The 18,618-nt window shown below is 45.7% G+C and overlaps 1 protein-coding gene across 1 annotated transcript in view; it reads right to left on the bottom strand.

Moving 5' to 3' along the window:
* The window catches only part of PRPF39 (pre-mRNA processing factor 39), a 481,116-nt gene that overhangs the window by 404,442 nt on the left and 58,056 nt on the right, over window positions 1-18,618 (bottom strand). The window contains exon 5 of the mRNA XM_069638752.1: window positions 1,837-2,004. Coding sequence (XP_069494853.1) covers window positions 1,837-2,004 — 168 coding nt within the window. The remainder of the gene's footprint in view (window positions 1-1,836; window positions 2,005-18,618) is intronic.

The following is an 18,618-nucleotide window of genomic DNA, read 5'->3' as shown; positions in this document are numbered from 1 at the left end:
ACATTAGTTCTTCTGGTATAGGAAGTCTTGTAGACTGTAAACCAAAAGGCCTTTGACAATCAGTCTTCCCCTTCCTCATAGAGGACAAAGGTCTGAAGTAATCGGAGCATGGGAGAGGTGTAAAACCCATTTCAAGTGAAGGAGCCAAACTGGTCATGTCGATGGGGCCAAAGCCATTTTTGCGACACCTTCAAAGGATCCTTTCGATACCTCGGGTGCAGATGGGCATGAGGTTTCGATGAATTCTCCTACATCGGGGTCAAAAAGGGCGTTTATGGTGCCGTTTTATGCATCAAAGCAGCCTTCAATGACGCAGTCTTGTGCGAAGGACCCTTATCTCTACTCGGTTTGTGACGCTCTTAAGGGTTTTTATTCGCCAAGTTAAACGACTCACAGCGTTTGTCTTTTTCGGTCTTTCACCCGGGGTATCACCTCTAGGCATCTCCGAGGGGGACAAGGCCACGTTCTCGAAGACCCTTAGCATTTTTTTGCGAAATTCCTCCCACTTAGCTGGAGAGCTGTGTTTTGTGGGGCAGGTGACCCTCTGGTGAATTGGAAGATGAAGGTGATCTATAGCACCTCTTCTTGGTATGTCTCGATCTGGATGAGTGGTGAGAACCACTACAAGATCGAGCAGGAATGTTTTCTCCGATGAGGAGGAGACAAATGTCTCTACACAGCCAAGGACAATTTCGAGGGGGTAGAAGATTTAATGTTCTTACCTTTTTCCAGCTTCCCGCTACGCTACCTCAAGGCTTTCATCGCCATGGACATGCATTCCTCAAACTCCAATCACGGGTGCTCTGGGCCCAGGCGCCACAGGCAGATACTGTGAGGATTGGTCAACGACATCTTTTTTCCACAATCCTGGCGTCGAAGATGCCATCGTAGATTTGAAGATTTCCTCAAGAAAATCTAGGTTTTGAAAAGATTCACTGAGGAACCGAGCGTTGCGTCTGAGGCTTACGAAGCGCCGAAAAACAGAACCGAGCAACGGACGCTGCTTGAGACTACCTATGGCGACGTCAGCACCGATAGAGGCCTTCAAGGGATGTCGACGTGCAGCGCCCTCTACTGGGAAAAATGTTTGAGGCCAGCAAGCTGGAAGTGGATTTATCAAAGATAAGGAATGCGTGGGAGGACAACCATTTGAAATGAGAATTCTCCGTAAGTGTCTTGCAATTTAATTATCAATGACTAACAGTTTGCTGTGGCACTTTTTACACAGGTAGGTTTCCCTCCACATTACATAAAATATGCCTGGTAACTGAAAATACAATTATATATTGCTTGGAACAAGCAACACCTGACCAAGGATAATAGGGTAAGATTGCCATTCTGTGAAAAATAACAGCTCATGATCCTGGTCCAAAAGAGGAAGCTTTTTACATTGAGATTGCCAAGAACCTGGCATTCAGCAACCATACAACAAGGGAAGGGGTCCGGAAAGAACATGTTTTACAGATAAATACATAATCCATTGCGTACACACTCGTTGGACAGTTTCAGTTCTCTAGAGTAAGAGTACTTTCGCATAGTTCAAATTGGAAATGCCCTGTTTTTTGTAGATTTAGACATGTATCATAAAAGGGTAGAATTGGGGAGAAAGGATTCCAAGTGCGATGAATACGCGTGGACCTTAATCCTCCTTTTCTGCATCCAATCTGGTCATCAAAAGCGTGTTTCCAGTAGTTAAGAATCAAAGGGAAGACGAATAAACTCAATAAAAATGAAAGCCCACTATGCGAATAAGCCTTAAAAATTCAAACAGATGCACTGGTTAATGGATAAAGACCTTTTTCAAATGTTGAGTTAGTGGCAGTCACATGGACCTACCTTTGGAAATGATGACTGTAAAGTTGCGTTGGAATATTGAGAAGACGCTCATAAATCAATGTGACTTCTTTAAGGTTTCCTTGCTCACTCTCCCAATTTACATACATTTCCCACAAACGATCTGATCGGAAATCTGTTCCTGCAGCCAAAACAGCATGCTGAAAGGTTCTGAATAGATTAAACAGACATTGGTTACCAAAAATATCTGTTTGCAGTACAGTACATAAATGCAACAAACAAAAAGCTTAAAGAAAGCTAATGACATGTGGTGAGGCAGCACAAGGGATCCATGATCAGACTGATAAGATACATTTTAAGTCAAACCATCCTAAACAATCTCCGATTGAGGTTTGACCCTTTCAAGAACCGCAAAGTGCACACTGAAATTTGTTTTATAAAAACTTTTTTTTTTAAGTGTTCAAACATCAAATGGCAAGAAACCAGAACCGGGTGTTTACGCAGAGCACTGCAGGAAGCGGTCACCAGGCAGACAAATTACTTACTCCTGGTAATGTTCTTTTGATTGGATGTTCCTCCCATGTATTCCTCATCCTGGATATATTCCATCCAGCATCAACTGCTTCGGAAACATTTCTCAGTAGTGAGCACAGTGGGTCGCCAACTCTAGGACCCTCGACAGTCCCTGTCCGATTTTGAGCAGGATGTCACTGACTATATATAGCACGCACTGCGCCCGTTGGTTGAGTTCCTAGTTTTCTCCCCCAACTCATAAGCACAGATGGTCGTCTGGCCATTTGATGACCAACATTGAAAGACAGGAAGGTGTAATACACTGAAGTTCTCCCGAAGGAAGAGGCAGGATGGGAGGGGCGATATGGATTAAGTGGGAGGGACATCCAATCAAAAGATTACCATGGGTAAGTAATTTGTTCTTCAAATCGACTGTCCTCCCACGTTTTCCTCATCTTTGATAGACTCCCATAGCAGTTCGATGCAGGAGGTGGGGTCAGAGAATGTTGTATCCATCACTGACGCTGTGCAAGACAGCTTTCCCAAACCTCACCTCTTGACCAGAGGCAGAATCTAGGCAGTAATGTTTTGTGAAGGTATGACGAGAGGACCAAGTAGCAGCACTACAATTGCCCTGCATTGGCACCCTTCTTTGCAGAGCTGATTAAGTAGCTACACCTCTGGTCCAGTGTGCTCGTAAACACAGACGTGTGATGAATCCTGCAGAGTCATTAGGACTGATTTTCTATGCTATGGCCTGGTGGTCCGATGAATAGAAGGCCAATTTATATAGGGACATGGACAACTCTAGGGAGCAGTAGACCAAGCAGTTCAAGGTAGCAGTGACGAGAGGTCTAGACAAAGTGTCAAAAGGTGGTGAGCTTTTAAAGGGTCCACAAAAAGTACACAATGGGAATCAAATTACACTTAGACTGGATGTATTATTTATGGCCAAATAGCACCATGAAAAACAGGTAGAAGTATCACACAACACTAATAATACATTACATATATACAGCCACTAGAGTAGGGTACAAAACAAATCAAACTTCTGTAAAAGAAAATGCAGATTAGTTTTATGTACTACAGGTCGAGAGAGAATTATCCCTAACTTAAAGTCCTTCCCTAAGTTGTCTGGGGCCTTATGCCCAAATGTTCAGGAAAGTTCAGAGACAGTTTATGATGCAAGAAAAAACAAAAAGGTATGGTCTCTGGGGTCTAATGAACAGTTACAAGGGTTAGAGCACAGTATATTCGAACTAATAGAAGTGCCCAACTTTCGGAAAGGCTTGCGTGAGCAAGCAATGGCAAAGCCAAAGTATAGTAAAACATTTTAAAAGTTAAGAAAACTTTTAAAGGGAGTTTAGAGGCAGGTAAGAACCATTGCAACTTACCACCCATACTCTGATTCTTCCCAGGACCTGGCAAGTCAATGGAAGCTGGTCCGAGGTTGCTTTTCCCGCTGTGAGCGTCAGTCCTTCATTCATAGTAATGTATCCCTTCTGAGGCTTGTGGAATCTGCTTAGATCACATGCTGTGCATAGATTAGCGAGCAGCGTTAGGAGGTGGGATGTGAGAAGGGTCATGAGCGAACAGAGGTCTTAGAACCGCTTGTCCCACTTGAGTATCTGTCTTGGAATGTGTGTCAATGCAGTAGTGCTGAGTAAAAGTGTGAATAGAGCTCCATGTAGCTGCTTTGCATATGGTGCCAAGGGGTACATTTGCAATGAAAGCCAGAGTGGCCCCGGTGTCTCTTGTAGAGTGGGCCCTTGGCGTAAAAGGCAGTTTTACTTGAAAGGGAGTAGCACAGTTGGATACATTTGACTATCCATTTTGAGATGCCACCTTTAGAGATGCAATCTCCTGCTCTGCCTGTAGTTATGGAGACGAACAGTTGATCTGTCTTTCTTAGCAGCCTGGTCTTGTCTACGTAGTAGAGGACCACTCTTTGCACATCTAAAGTGTGTAGTTTCACCTCAACAGAACTTTTGGGCTCTTGGAACGCCGGTAGCTCAATGGACTGGTTAACATGGAATTTGGAGAAACTTCGGTGACAACCTAGGGCGAGTTCGTAAAACCAGTTTATCCTTATGAACAGTAAAGTAAGGCTCCTGCACGGACAGCCTGAATTTCACAGACCCTTCTTGTGGATGTAATGGCTACTAAGAAGGCAGTCTTACAAGTTAGGTGTTTGAGACTAGCTTTCTGCATGGGTTCAAAGGGGGACCCCACCCATAAGTTTAGCAAGCATCACATTGAGGTCCCATCCTGGTGGAGGGTTTGAAATTTGAGGGTGGAGTCTCTTTACACCTTCCATAAAAGCCTTAACCACTGGTACTTTCCACCACAACACCTTGTTAAGGGAGGTGGTGTAGGCTGACAGCGCCACCAGGTGTACCTTGAGTGAATTAAATATCAACCCTGCGTCCAGCAGCTGGAGCATGTAGGTGACAATATTGGAAGGAGTGCAATCAACTGGGTTGATGCGTCTATTCTGGCACCAAATAACAAATCTCTTCCATTTAACAAAATAACAGTGTCTTGTGTTCGGTTTCCTGTATTCCTTTAGGTTATCCATGCATCTCTGTGGTAGATTGAGATGGCCAAACTATGACTTCAGGAGCCATGCTGCCATGTTCAATGAGTTGGGTTGAGGATGCACTGTTTGACCTTGGTGCTGGGACAGTAAGTTGTGCCAGCATGGGAGTTTGATGGGTTCACACACAGCCAGCAAAGACTTTGTACCAGTGTTGGTGAAACAACCACTAGATCGTCCCACTGACCACTTGCCCGAGACCACTGTTTTGCCAACCATTCCTGCATGGGTCGCAGGCGCGCATGGGGTACCAGGTAAATACAAGACGCCATCATGCCTAGCAAACATCGCTTTGCGCACCCTTATCTGGCCACTGGGCGTGTTTAGGACCGCTCCGAAGAACTGTTGGAGGTGCTTGGTAGCAGGATTGATTTTTTTCTCGTTGATTGAGAAACCCAATTTCAAAGAGGTCGATCGTTCTTTGGATGTTGGAAGTGCAAATTACTTGGATTTCTCCCGTGATGAGCCAGTCGTCCAGGTAAGGGTACACTGGGATTGCCTCCCTCCATATGTGTGCCACCACCACAGCCAGTACCTTGGTGAATACCCTTGGAGCCGAGGCTGTACCGAAGGGCAGCACCTTGAACTGGTAGTGCCGACTGACCACCTTGAAGCGCAAGAATCTTCTGTGCGCTGCGAACATGGAAATATGAAAATAGGCATCGTTCATGTCCAATGTTGCCATGTAACCTCTTTTTTTTTTAGGACATTTTTGGGGCTTGACATACTTTTTTGTCACAAGGAAGTAGGTTGAATAAATACCCTCGTTTACCTGGTTGCCCGGGAAGAGTTCTATCGCGTCCTTTGCAAGAAGATTGACGATTTCCTCGAGGAGGATCTTTTGGTGGTCCAGGGAGTGTATTTTTTGTCTTGGAGGGTGGTTGCGGGGGCGCTCCAGCAGTTTGATGCAGTATCCCATGGACACTGGACAGCACCCATCTGTCCGAGGTGATCCCTTCTCATGCTTGGGTGAAGTTGGAAATGCACCCCACTACTGGGGATGGGTGGGAAGGGACCCTCAGCGGAGCGTCACTGTTTGCTGGGAAGCATACCGCCTCTGCCTGAGCTGCCTCTCCCTCTACCGCGGCCCCCCTCGATACCTCGACTGTAACTTTGGGTACCTTGTTGGTTGCCACCCCACGATGTACCTTGCCCCCGTGAGTAAATGGAACCCCTCTGGGAATGTTGTCTGCGTGAGCGACGAAAATTATTATTCCCTCTTTGGTTCGTTAGTCAATTGTCCCAGGGACTTTAGGGTATCGTATACCTCCTTGGCAGTTTTGAGTGCCTCCTCAACCACTTTGCCAAACAAGACATTTGGTTCTAACGGCATGTCGATAAGAGTAGCCTGGGTCTCGGGTTTGAACCCTGACTGTCTCAGCCAAGCGTGTCTCTTTAAGACAGTGCTCTCTGCAATGAGCCAGCCTGAGTTGTCTGCTGCGTCAAAAGTCGCTTTCAGAATGCCTCCGGATACGGACCTACCCTCCGACGCAATCTGGGATAATTGGCCCTTTAGTGGCTCTGGTGCAGAGGCAATGAGGGCGGCTACTTGCTCCCATTGGTGGTGGAATTGGCACTTCTTGCCAGGTAAGCGAAGTGGAAGACATTTTCCTTCCTAGACCATATATTTTCTTGCTCTCCTTGTCTGGGCGAGCTTCAGATGATGCTAAAAAGGAGTACCCGCTCTTTTTCTGGTGGTAGTAACTACTAAATAGTCGGGTTTAAGCTGACCTCTTATGTAAAGTGGGTCGGAGGGGGCTGCCCTGAATAATTTTTCAATCCTGGGGTTGACTGCCGGGGTGAGAAGGGAGGGGTCAATTCTGCGTTGGATTGACTTGCGAATTGGGATGGCTTGTGCAACTGACTTTTTTGTCCCCCATGATATTTTATGCAAAGTCCCTCTTTTCCTGAGCCCCTTGAGTATCTATGTGAAAGTGCTCTGCTGCCCTCGCTAAGACCTCATTCAAAAGTGGCTGATTATCCGCAGGAGAGTCATTGACAGGTGGATCTTTGGGGATAGGTGAGTCTAGGCTATAAGCCTCTGCCTCGTCCTCTTCCTCATCCTCATCCTGGTCCGAGTCGTCTCCCTAATAATCTACCCCTGCTTGGTCGTCAGTAATTGTATTTCTGGATCTTCAGCATACTGATGGTAGGGTTGCACCGAGAGTGGGTCTGAAATCAGACCTTGAACTGGAGTTTCCTTTCGTGGTCTCTTATTAGGAGGCTGAGGGTCTTTGGATCCTGAAGGAGTAGAGGCGACAGGGGTATTTTCATAACTCAGAAAATAGTCTGGGTTTTTTTTTGTAGAAATTAGCCATAAATGACATTCTACGCATCACCCTGTCGATGTCCTCAGAACTCTACTCTCTGGAACCGGGAATGAGGACCTCCTGCTGAGGCTCCTCCTCCATTCCTATATCCTGAGAAGTGGTGGGGACAATCTTGGGCCTGGTGACAGGGTCAGGGGTTTTAGATTTGTCTTTATCTGAGGATTTATGCTTTTGGTCTTGGGGTGCAGAAGTTTGATTTTTTTCCCCCATACCCCCGAGTAGTTATATTTTCCTGATTTATGGCTTTTCTCGGAATCTTTCGACGCCTGGTGTCGAGATTCGGGGGTCGTCTGGCTAGTTTCTGTAGCCTTAGCATGTGTGCGTCGAGACTCGGAGGCAGACGTGGAAATGGCTACCGGAGTCGACTTTAGGCGAGCTGCTTGGGGGTAGAGGTCAGAATCGATCCTACCTCTGTAACTTTGGGGAGTGAGGCACTCTTGGCAATTGTGGTCGGTTGCCTTGTGTCATGTGGCGATCTAGACCTCAAACGCCCAGAGGACACAGATTATGTGGACCACTCTTCGTGCCTCCTTTTTCCAGTGACTAGACACGTGTGTCGAGTCCCGGCTGGGTTTAGGCGCAGTAGTGTGGTCAGCGCTAGTGTCGCCGGGTGTAGTCCCCATAACTGCCCCACCGGAGAATCCTCCGAGGCCAGGGACTTGCGCTTGGGTGTCTTGCGACGCCCCTGTGCCCTCGCCGTCCGAAATGTCGGCGTTGCTGCCGTCACTGAAGGAACCCACCGCCTCCATGGCCTTGAGCTGCCTGGCGTAATGGGCCCAACGTTTAGTGGAGCGGTCCTTTAGAGTTTTAGCATTTAAGAGATTACACGCTCTGCAAGTAGCTTCAGGGTGATCCCTAGGCAGACAGGTTACACGTATTGTGTTCATCTACCCAAGGAATCTTGCACTTGGGGCAGAATTTAAATGGAATACTCTCCATATGTTGTCTTATGGCAGCGGGCAAGTATATATAGGAAATAACGAGTGAGTGTCCACCCCCACTTTCCCTACTTGTAGGGCAGAGGCCTTCCAAGGCCCAAATCCATCGTGCAGTCTCGACGGCCGCTTGTTCTTCGGAGCAGCGTCAATTTTCAGATCTTGCCGTGGAAGTTAAAGAACGGGGTATTTGATTATGACAAAATGGCTGAAAGACAGGAAACTATGCTTCCGACAAGTATGGCGGAAAAAAACAATGAGGGTCTTATACGGATGAGGGATCATGGGTACAGTGGACGTCACACGAGGGATATTATTACTGGCACGCCCTAGCTCGATGCCAATTTTCAAAAAACAAACTAATACTCCACAGCTTCCACTAGATATCGGCCTATGCACAGCATGTGATCTAAGCAAATTCCACAAGCCTCAGAGATAGATATATATATATAAAAACATTTTACTATACATTTATTTTCTTTGAATGGCTTTACTAACTAGGTTCAGTGTACTTAACTATGGCTTGCAACTTCCTCTTCTGATAAGCCCGAGTGCTCTGCCAGTCTCCCTAGGTTCCATGAGTAGTACAGACTGATACTAAGGCTCTACAAACCATTGTAATAGTTTGGTGAAGTCCTACCTTTCAGGGGACTTTGGGGGAAAACTCTAACAAGGGCGGTTCGTATTGATATTGTATTTCTAATGCGCTTGTACACAAGTGTTGCAGGGCGCAACAAGGGAGGGGAGGGGAACAGGGGACAAAACAGCGATCTTACTGGGCCCAGTGACCTGGAGAACGCGCAAGTGCATGGGAGAGGGGGAGGGGGAACGTGCATGGAAGGGGGAGAGATGGAAAGTGTGAAGCAGAGGAGAAACAGATAAATAAAGGCAACAGTGGTAGTGCAGCCAGCAATTTGCAAGTGCTAGGTTTAAGGCAGAAGACGGGGTAGGTCTGATAAGTGCAGGAAGAAAAAGGGGGTGGGGGGCTGTTTGGGTACAGATACAGACCCCAGTGCAAGGGATGGCCCGGAGGCAGTGCGAGAGGGTGGCAGGGTGAGCAGGTACCTGGGCCTGGAGGACAGAGGGTGGCCAGGTGCATGGTGCTAAGAACAGATCAGCATGGGGGAGGGGGAGCGAAGGCAGAAGAAAAGAGGATTGTCTTGAGGTGCTTCCGGAACCAGAGATAGTTCAAGTTTTAGAGGAGCAGGGAGGCACCAGCCGAAGACAGAAACAGAGTAGCATTTAACACTCCCGAAATTAACCAACAGGGAGTCTGAAAGTCAAATGAAGGAGGGGAGGTAAAGAGAAGCGAAGGCCTTTTTAAACCATTAAGCAGGCAAAAAGGGTTCACTTCTCCAATTCCGAGATTGTCAACTTGGAGAAACCTGTAACCCACATGGCCAACATCGCAGAGACTATAACCGAGATAAAAGGGCAACAAGGACTCAATTCTCACTTCCAAATACCAGTTTGGGGAAGTCTGTAACCTATATTGCCACCAAGAGAAGATCAACTGTAGTCTTCTTGGCAGGCGAGTATACCGGGAAAGAAACTGGTGCTTTGAAGAAATGTGGTTGTGGAAAAAAAATAAAAATGAAATAAAGTGTTGCGAATAGACATTAGTGACTATCTGCATCAAAAGGTAGTTGCTGTGCTATCCTGACCAAGTGCTCCATTGAAAGAGCAGGTGTGATGCTAATATTTGCCTTACATCCTGAGAAAGACAATGTGTAGAGGAAAACAGTTGCCTTGGTTTATAACCAAGTGTTTTGTGAAAGTGGCATTTGCCTTACCAGGAAGGATTCCGTGGAGGAAAACTACTGCTTGGGGTTTTGATCACATGTTGGTAAAGTAAATGTCTCCTTCACAAGTGGGAAAATGCAGTGGATGGGAAAGCCATTTTGTGTTGAATTGAATAGAACTTGTTTGAAATAGAAATTTACCAAGGGTATTCCTGAATTGATCCAGGGGAAGGGAGCTCAGCCCAGGTCACAAGGAATACTCTAAAAATGATAAGTTGGAACCTTTGCTCGGTTTTCTTGAAATGAAGACGGACAATTATCCCTTGTACACTTGTTATATCAGTGTGAGGGTCAGATGCTTTTTGGACATAGGTTATTCTTTAGTTTTGAGTTGGCTAGGTAGGGACATTTTCGTTAGGATAGGGACAGGTGGGCATTTAGCTCTACCCTTTTTATTTTAAAAAAATGCAAACATTGAGAAAAATATACAAGTGTGTCCGTCTCGCATGCCTGACCCCTCACAGACATCCTTACCCAGTAAACTGTAGCATTCAGATATGCAAAGGATAATCAAGCGGGATAAGGTTTGCTTGGTTGCAGCCAAATAGCTTGGGACCAGCATTTCCCACAAACAGTTTTTTTTCTGGCCAAGTTTCACCATTATGTTGATGTAGAAACTCAAGGCTCTCTTAGGATCAAGACCATGAAGCCTCTCCTCCTCCTCAGGGAGGGGTGGGGGTGGGGGTTCGGGGGGGGTAGGCAAGTAAAACGTAGGAAGCAATTTGCACCAGATGCAATTCTGAAACTACCTTCGGAAAAGGTAGACCCTCAGCACAACCTTCTCCTTGTAAAAGATGGTAAATGGGAGGATTACAGGACAGAACTTTTAACTCACCAACTCTGAGCACAAGTAATGGCTGTTAAGAAGATAGTCTTGAGGGTTAGCGTCCTTAAAGGACATGAATAAAGAGGCTCAAATGGAGCATCCATGAGGAACTTTAGTACAAGTTTTAGATCCCAGCCAGGACAACGAACTGAACAGGAGGGAAAACATTAGTTAATCCCTTCAGAAATTGGATCATAAGGATCTTAAAATGCAATCCCTGCTCTGGCGAACGCTTAAAAATAGACAGCGCTGCCAGGGAGCCCTTTGAAGTCGCAACTTACAGTCTCTGATGGGCTAAATGAAGCAAAAAAAAAAAAAAAAAAAAAAAAAGCACCACCATTATGTCACAGGAAAAAGGGTTAACATTCTTAGCTCTGCACCAGTTTGAAAACCTGTTAAACCGCAGTTTTCCTAAAGTCCACCTAGGGTAAGACTTTATAAAACTATCCTTTGGTATACAGGCCCCAACTTCTAGTATAAATCGGTCCTTCTCAAAAGGTTTGGTAGTATGGCAGAGCAGCCAGGATTATCTTTGGAGGGAGATGTGAGCTGTAGGTACAATTAACTCAGTAAAAACATAGGACAAAGAAACTCTTACATACTTCTAGTTATAGTAAAATGGACATTGTATATACAGAAGGTAAAGTTATATTCAGGCAAGTACTTTTTTAAATTAACAATAGATCATGAACACTGTTCAATGGTAATTGTTACAGTAACTAAGATAATGTTCTAGGAGTAAGGGGTTTTCAACAGCAGTTCAATGCTTCCATAGACTTGCAATACTTTTCAGAGGCCTTAAGCCTTCAGCAGGGCATCCCCATCTAGGTATCAGTTCTTCAAAAAACAGGTTGTATGAATAGCAGGTAAAGCACAGCAGAAGAAAAACGCAAAGTTCTAGAGGATGCTTCCATTACAGGTTAGTAAAATGCTTTTGTGGGTCAAACTTCAGGGACCTTGGAAAAGTCTTCCTATGGGCTCACAAGTGTCAGGCCTGGTCAAACAGTAGGAGCGAAGACCCAAACACCAGAATCAGCACTCAGTCAGCAAATGGCCGACAGAATGACTCAAGGTATGTACTACCACAAGTCCCACAGTAGCTGAGGCGTTGTGAAGAAGATGCAGCTGGATTATCTCACGGCACAGCACAGCAGCAGAGGATCCGGTCCCCTGTTACTTGGTTAAGACGAAAGGAGGGACTCTGGAAGCTTACTTCCAGAAGGCTTACTTCTGAGAATGAAGAACCTGCTGGCTCGGTTCATAGGCTGAACAAAGTTCCCAGATGTAAACATTTGACACTAAACTTACCTAGGGATGGGGGCGGCGGGGCGGGGAGAGGAGGTAGGTTTATCCCGACCTCCAGATTTATTATAAGGCACCACAGATGCAGGTGGAACATCCAAGATGAACTGTGCAACTACCGAACCTTTCGAGGCGGTTGCGGCACACGCCAAGAAGATTAGGGATTATTTTGGGCCTCCGGCGGGGGCGATCCCGTTCTTCTTTGGGGGTTTGTTGGTCCATATGGAAAGAATCCAAGTCAAATGTTCACCTGCCTTCCTGGCCATTCTCGCCACCGTCGGTATGCACCCCCCCATTGGATTGGGCCAAGCGGGGCTTCCGTCATTCCCAGATTTGGTAGCAGAGTGGGTTAGAGGGTAGGTCAGCTGTTTCTGGAGGTGTCCTTCATAGAATACAATGCTTTGATTTCCTTCCCACCACATTGGCCAATGTCCATTTTTTACTATCTCAGGGTAAGAGGGCTTCGCACTGGTGGGAGGTGGGACGATAAACCGTCTAAGGACTGGACTCAATTTGAGGAGGGGGCGGGGGGTTGGTTTCTGTGGAGGGGAATCCTCTTGCGGGTACATAGGGCTATGATCACAGCGGAGGTTGGAAATAGACAGGACTTCAAGCAACGGTTACAAGAGAGGGTGGGGAGGAAAATCCCAGAGGTAACGTGGTCCAAGATATTTAAGATTGCCTTCTGTTAGGCAAGAATTGATGTAGTAACCCTTTTGGAAACGACACTTGTCCTCTTGGTATTAGGTAACACACCTTTTGGTATAAGCTGGTACTACACAAGTTGGTAGTGTAACTGAGCAACTAGGCATCTCAAGGGGGTAAATGTGAGCTGAAGAGCTATCGCAATGAAATTTGCAAATAAAAGTAACCAAGTAACACTTACACTCAAGGTTTTAGTTAAAAATTGTTATCTAAGCAGTTTTCAAATAAGCATTTTTTTTTATAAGGGCAATATAGGTAATAATCCATTATACTTGAAAAATACTTTTCCAGAATCAACACAAAGCTAGCAGATAATCTTTATAGATTCTTTTTACACACTTTCTATACCCTGAGGGGACTTCACTAACTAGGACATTAATGGCATATTTATCCCTAGTACACTTTGTAGATTGAGGTTTGTAGAAAGGAAAGGTTTAGGGAAGGAAAAAAGATTAAACAGGTTCTCGGAGCATGTGAGCACTTAAATCTTCCAATGAAGTCTAAACAAAAACCTTTCCCAGCAATAATAGTTATTACTTCTGAGGGACAGTAAATAGCAAAGTCAAATGGACTAGAGAGTCTGCGGGGAGCCAGTCATTTGGAGCACAGTCTATAGAGCTGAGGCACTTCTCAGATAAAGTCTTGCACAAAGTTAGATAGCGTGTTCAAGAAAAATCACACTAGGGTCATAAGCTGTTACACTTGTGAAGGGTAGAGCTGAAATCAACTCATGCAAAGTAGCTACTGCAAGTCTCAACTGAGAAGAGCAAAGCTAAAGACACCTTATGTAAGTACACCAAGTCGGAACAGTACCTTTGGTTAGAAGAGTAGTCCAGCTGGCTTCTGTCTGGTTGCAGTGATGCAGATCCTGGGTTCCTGGGCCTCAGTCATGTGGACAAGAGGGAGGACATCTGGGGAATCCTGCAGCAGCCACTCTCAGGTCGGCAGCTGCTACGGGCGCTTTTGGGATAAGCAGCACTTTGCGGTTTCCACGCGGTAAACAGCACCACCACGGATCTTGGATACCGGTTGGGCTTCCTTCAGTCCTGCACTCTGGTGAGGGGACTAGAGCTCTGGTCGTCCTGCTTCTGGAGGGTCATGGGGAGATTCTTGGAGCTTCTGGCCTGATCACAGACGTTGCACTAAACTATGGATTTCTCAACTCCTGGCGCTCGGTTCCTGCAGCAGCAGAGAATTACAGCCAGTTGGGGAAACGTGGTCCAGTGGAGTTCGACTCGGCGTTAGTTGGTCCCACTAACCCAACGGAGCGTAGTGTGTTGATTAGAAAAAGGAGTTTCAGCACAGTAGCAGGGCTTCACCAGGCAATGCAAAGGTCCAGGAGAATGCAGCAAGCTTCGTCCACAGTTTCTTCGCCGGGCTGTTTGTCCCAGTGGTAGACTGTCTTCAGTCCCAAAACCATCACCTTTTAAGCAGGTTTCTCTCATTCTTGTACAGCCTAGCTGTCAAACAGTTTTTGGTTTTTATTGGACTCCCGAGTGAGCGGGAACCTTTTTCCACTCTTTTACTCTGTACTTGGGATCCCTCATCTCTTTTGATTACTTTTTGATGGTGTCATGCTTTGTTTTCTGACATCGACTTACTATTGCAGAACAGAGAACTGTACAGTGTTGCTGGGAGCTCCTTGAACTTTTGTTTCCTTTTTCCTGGGTGAACTACTGTTACCAGGGCAGGGGAAACCCTTTTGTCCCGCCGGTACTTTATGCAATCAGCACTCCTACTCCACCTTAAGTAGGAGTGCTGAGGGGAAACATGGTCTGCCTTTTCTCACTGTTCCAATAACAGTGTTAGTTACAGTTACAATTCATTTGACAGGTTGGTGGGAGTGTGCCTTTTTGTGGACTTCTTCTGCAGGCTACCTTCGCAGCTGCAGTAGGGACGACACAGGGGTCACCATTTGCCTAAAATGGTGGTTGTACTTTTTTTTTAAGCCCGGTTCATGATGACTTCTTACTTGAGCCTTAATACATCTTCCAGGGTGGGGCAGACCACCCCCGTACCCCATCCACAACCAACAAAATGCCACCCCTGTGCCCCATCCACAACCAACAAAACGCCATCCATGTGCGCCCCCCACCTAAACGCCATGATCCCCCCACCCAACCAAGCACCAGCCAACAAATCCCCGATAAAGTACTTATCTGGGGAGCTGGGGATCTCAGAAGGTGGGCAAGAAAACAGGCTGCCAGTATGACCCCTTCACAAATGTGTGCTGCGGATGGCGTAGCAAGGCTGAAATGCCTTCCAGCAACAAGTCTGATTAGCTACGCCAGCCACAGTGTTGGCCCTCTATTGGTTTAGCACACTTTTGGGACTCATAGGAGCTGTGTATTGAATGCACTTAACCAATACAGGGTCAGTATTTTTCCTGGCCCGGCAAACAGACTTTCCTAAAGACGGGTGGCCCTTGTTGCTTGAGGGCCACCCTCCATTAGCAAAGTCTTTAACCCTGTTGGGCCGCAAAACATGTTGGGTCGCACTAGGCCCGTATGTTGTGCGCCCGTACAATACACATTCAGGTGTGGTGGGGGGGGTGGGGGGGGGGGGGGGGGACTCATGGGATGAAGGGGGAGTTAATATGGTTGTGTTAGTAGGGATGCAGGTTCCTTGACCGATTAGAAACCAGATATTGTAAACACAAAATTCAGGAATGTACAGCCCTGTTAAGAGCAAAGGTTTTACTGTGGGGCATTGTCTATCAGACAACGAATGGCACTTGATGTAGTTTGGTGTGTGGCTGCGCAATGTACTGGAGAGGTGCTCAAGCAAGCCACTGTCGTATGGACGCTTTCACCAGATTTTTTTTTTTTAAAGAAACCCTTCTGTATTAGGCGAGTAAACTGGATTTGCCAAGTGTTATCGAAGGATTACATTTTTGGAGTTCTTCTGACTAACTTGAAGTCCTCTTTTTGGTGTATTTATTTTCACCCCTTGACTCCACCACACTAACCCAGCCCCCTTTAGCCACCCTACCACCCCCAATACTCTTATTCAAAGTCTAACTGAGTGGGACTCCATATTTTTGTGATCTGCCTCAAGAATCAGCTGGACTCCAAAGGCAAGGGTACAAAAGGTATCCCTTAATCTTCCAGAGAAAGCACCCTCTTAGTCATGTGGCTAGACTGGCAATGGTGTTTTTTGGCTGTGTAATAAGCTTCCACTGGGTGGAATCCATTCTACCTGGCTAGAACCTTTCTGATTTCAACCCCCCACGCTCCATTTACCGAAATGAAGATTTTGCCTCGAAAAACTAAGGGGGGGGTCACATGACTATCCCTTGTCGCTCTGTGTATGAGAGGTGATGTGTCTCAGGAATGGGGGCTGTAGTCTGCTTGAAAGCAGTTCGGACTGGCATTCGCAAATGCCAGTCTAGGACAGCGCGGCTCGATTCCTTCGAGTGAGAACTTTCCAGAATGCATGTGTTTAGAAGGATGGTCTGCATGCAAGCATGTGTGTGCGTTCGTGTTCACTGGCTCCCCCTTAAGGGGATACAAGAAGACACCATAGCCCACAGCGGATCTCTCAAGTAATAACCAAAGTTCAGCTCCAGCACCCTTTGACATAGCAAATAATCCGGAGAAGACCAGAAGGAACCCATTGCACTGCTCCTTTCCACGGACCCAGTGGGGATAACTGGATCACAGCTACTGCTTGAAGGCTTCCGTTATCGTATCCCTGTGTTAATGAATCTACAACCAGTGACCTTATTGTGGGGCCAAGAAGCCTATCAAAAAGGAAAAGCCCAACCCCTCTAAATGTAGCATGTGGTCAGAGCTACAAGGGTTAAGTCTACGGTTGGGAGAGCAGCCTGACAAAAAGATACTCACTTACAATTAGAAAATAGCACACAGATACTAAATAAAATAAAAACTTCATTAGGTCACAGATGTAGAGCTCCATCAGATTAAATAAGTACTTAACTCAAGACAGGGTACTTAGAAAAAAATCACTGTATAATAAAAACAGTAAATGAGCAAAAATGTCTCACCTCACAGTCTATATGTGGTCCCACTATTCAGAGGGGCACCAAGAAAACATTAACAGATCTGGGGCATGGAAGGGCCCTTACCACCTGCCCGATTAAAGCAGATTCTATACTGGATGGGGCCTGTCATGAGAAAATACAACAGCATGTGTAGGATTTTTTTTAGGATAACGGGACCACAGGGGTGGAAGCGGGGTCATTGGGGACAGATTCAAGGTGGCAATTAGAGGGGTGTGCATTTCATCCAGACATGGATTGAGCTGAACATTGCTAAAGTATATGCTCAAATTAGAAGACTAGTTTTGAGCATTGCAGATGTAGGGCAGCAGATTATAGATAATCTATGGGTAGAACGGAAGCACAGGATAAGCAGCAGAGGTTGGACGCTCATGCTTACAAAACTCAGGACTATATTATACAATGTGGATAAAGTCGGGGAAGTGAAGGATTGGCTTCTACGGATGGGTTAGGGTAATTTTACACAACCCTCTGATGGGGGAGCTATAATCGTTGACCTTAATGGGGCAAGGGCCATGGGGGAGAGCTAACACACTTGGCAAGAAAGGGAAACCAAACAACAAGGTAATGTCAGTAGACAAAGCAACAAGACTAACTCTCAGGTAGGTGTTGCAGAAGGCTGACAAAAATGTAAAAATAAAAAAAAAAAAAAAAGACCAACATACTGAAAAATATATACATTGTTATACATATGGATCTCCATCAGGTCAAATAAGTATAATACAAAACACAATATTAAATTATACATAGCATAAAAACAGTAAGTGTCTAAAAGGACTCTGCTGACCCCCCCCCCCCACTGAATACATGTTGGCACCCAAGCCCCGATAGGTCGCAATGTTAACAGGAGGATGGGGACTGAAGGACAAGTGACCACTACAAAAAGCAGTGCAGGCCCCTATGGGACTGCACAATTAAGCACAGTGGCCTAAAGACATAACACTTCTGTTAAATGTGGTCTGCCCAAGATCGGCAGGGTCAGGACCCAACATGTAGGCAATGTATAGGAAGATGAAAAGATTTTTACCTACCAGGAAAAAAGTTTTAATAATCCGCCATGCCAACAATGGCACACCACATTAATTTTGACCCTCCAATACTAAAAAATACAAATTAATGCATAATAAACAGTGATACAGTGTGGGAAACATCAAAACTATAGCAAAGGCTTTGAAGAATTAAAAAATGCATTTTAGGAACAGTTACCCTTGCAGTACACAAGGGGGGAAAAGTTTACACCGTCGCCAAAATGTAAGTAAAATAAAGCAAAATAAAGCATTCACCGTGAGAGAAGTAAAGCACATGACTTTAAACATGCATATAAAAAAATCAGTGGCGAGTTCTTAAATACAATTTTGGTCTTGAAACTCAGACACCCCTATTGTGGGCACAGGAAAAAACGTCCAGGGTCAGTAAAAACCTGAAAGACACTTGTGCAGGACATGTAGAAAGTTCCCAAGATAATCAATGGGATAAAGTCAATGGCCAATCCGTTTTAATGCAGGCAATTTGGTCCTACCCCACAGGTGTAAAATAACTCCAGTGAGGACCAGAACAGACCAATCAAGAGAAAAACCAGAATCCCCACAGGAAGATTCAGTAGAGCAGGAGAGACAGCTATGTAATTTAAATGGGAAATGCAGTTGAAACTTGCATCCACAGAACCTTGACCATAGAGACACCTGTGGATGACCATCTTTAATAAAACCCACCCCAGTACAAACAAACAAAAAAACAAACACATCAGCTGTTTCAGCAAAAAAAAGGCTCCAGCATGGCGAAACATCCCTGCTA

This window comes from Ambystoma mexicanum, chromosome 14 (genome assembly GCF_040938575.1).
Source record: "Ambystoma mexicanum isolate Mex_15411 chromosome 14, UKY_AmexF1_1, whole genome shotgun sequence".
Taxonomy (NCBI): domain Eukaryota; kingdom Metazoa; phylum Chordata; class Amphibia; order Caudata; family Ambystomatidae; genus Ambystoma; species Ambystoma mexicanum.
The sequence above is the reverse complement of the archived record's forward strand: the minus strand, read 5'-3'. Positions and strand labels throughout refer to the sequence as shown.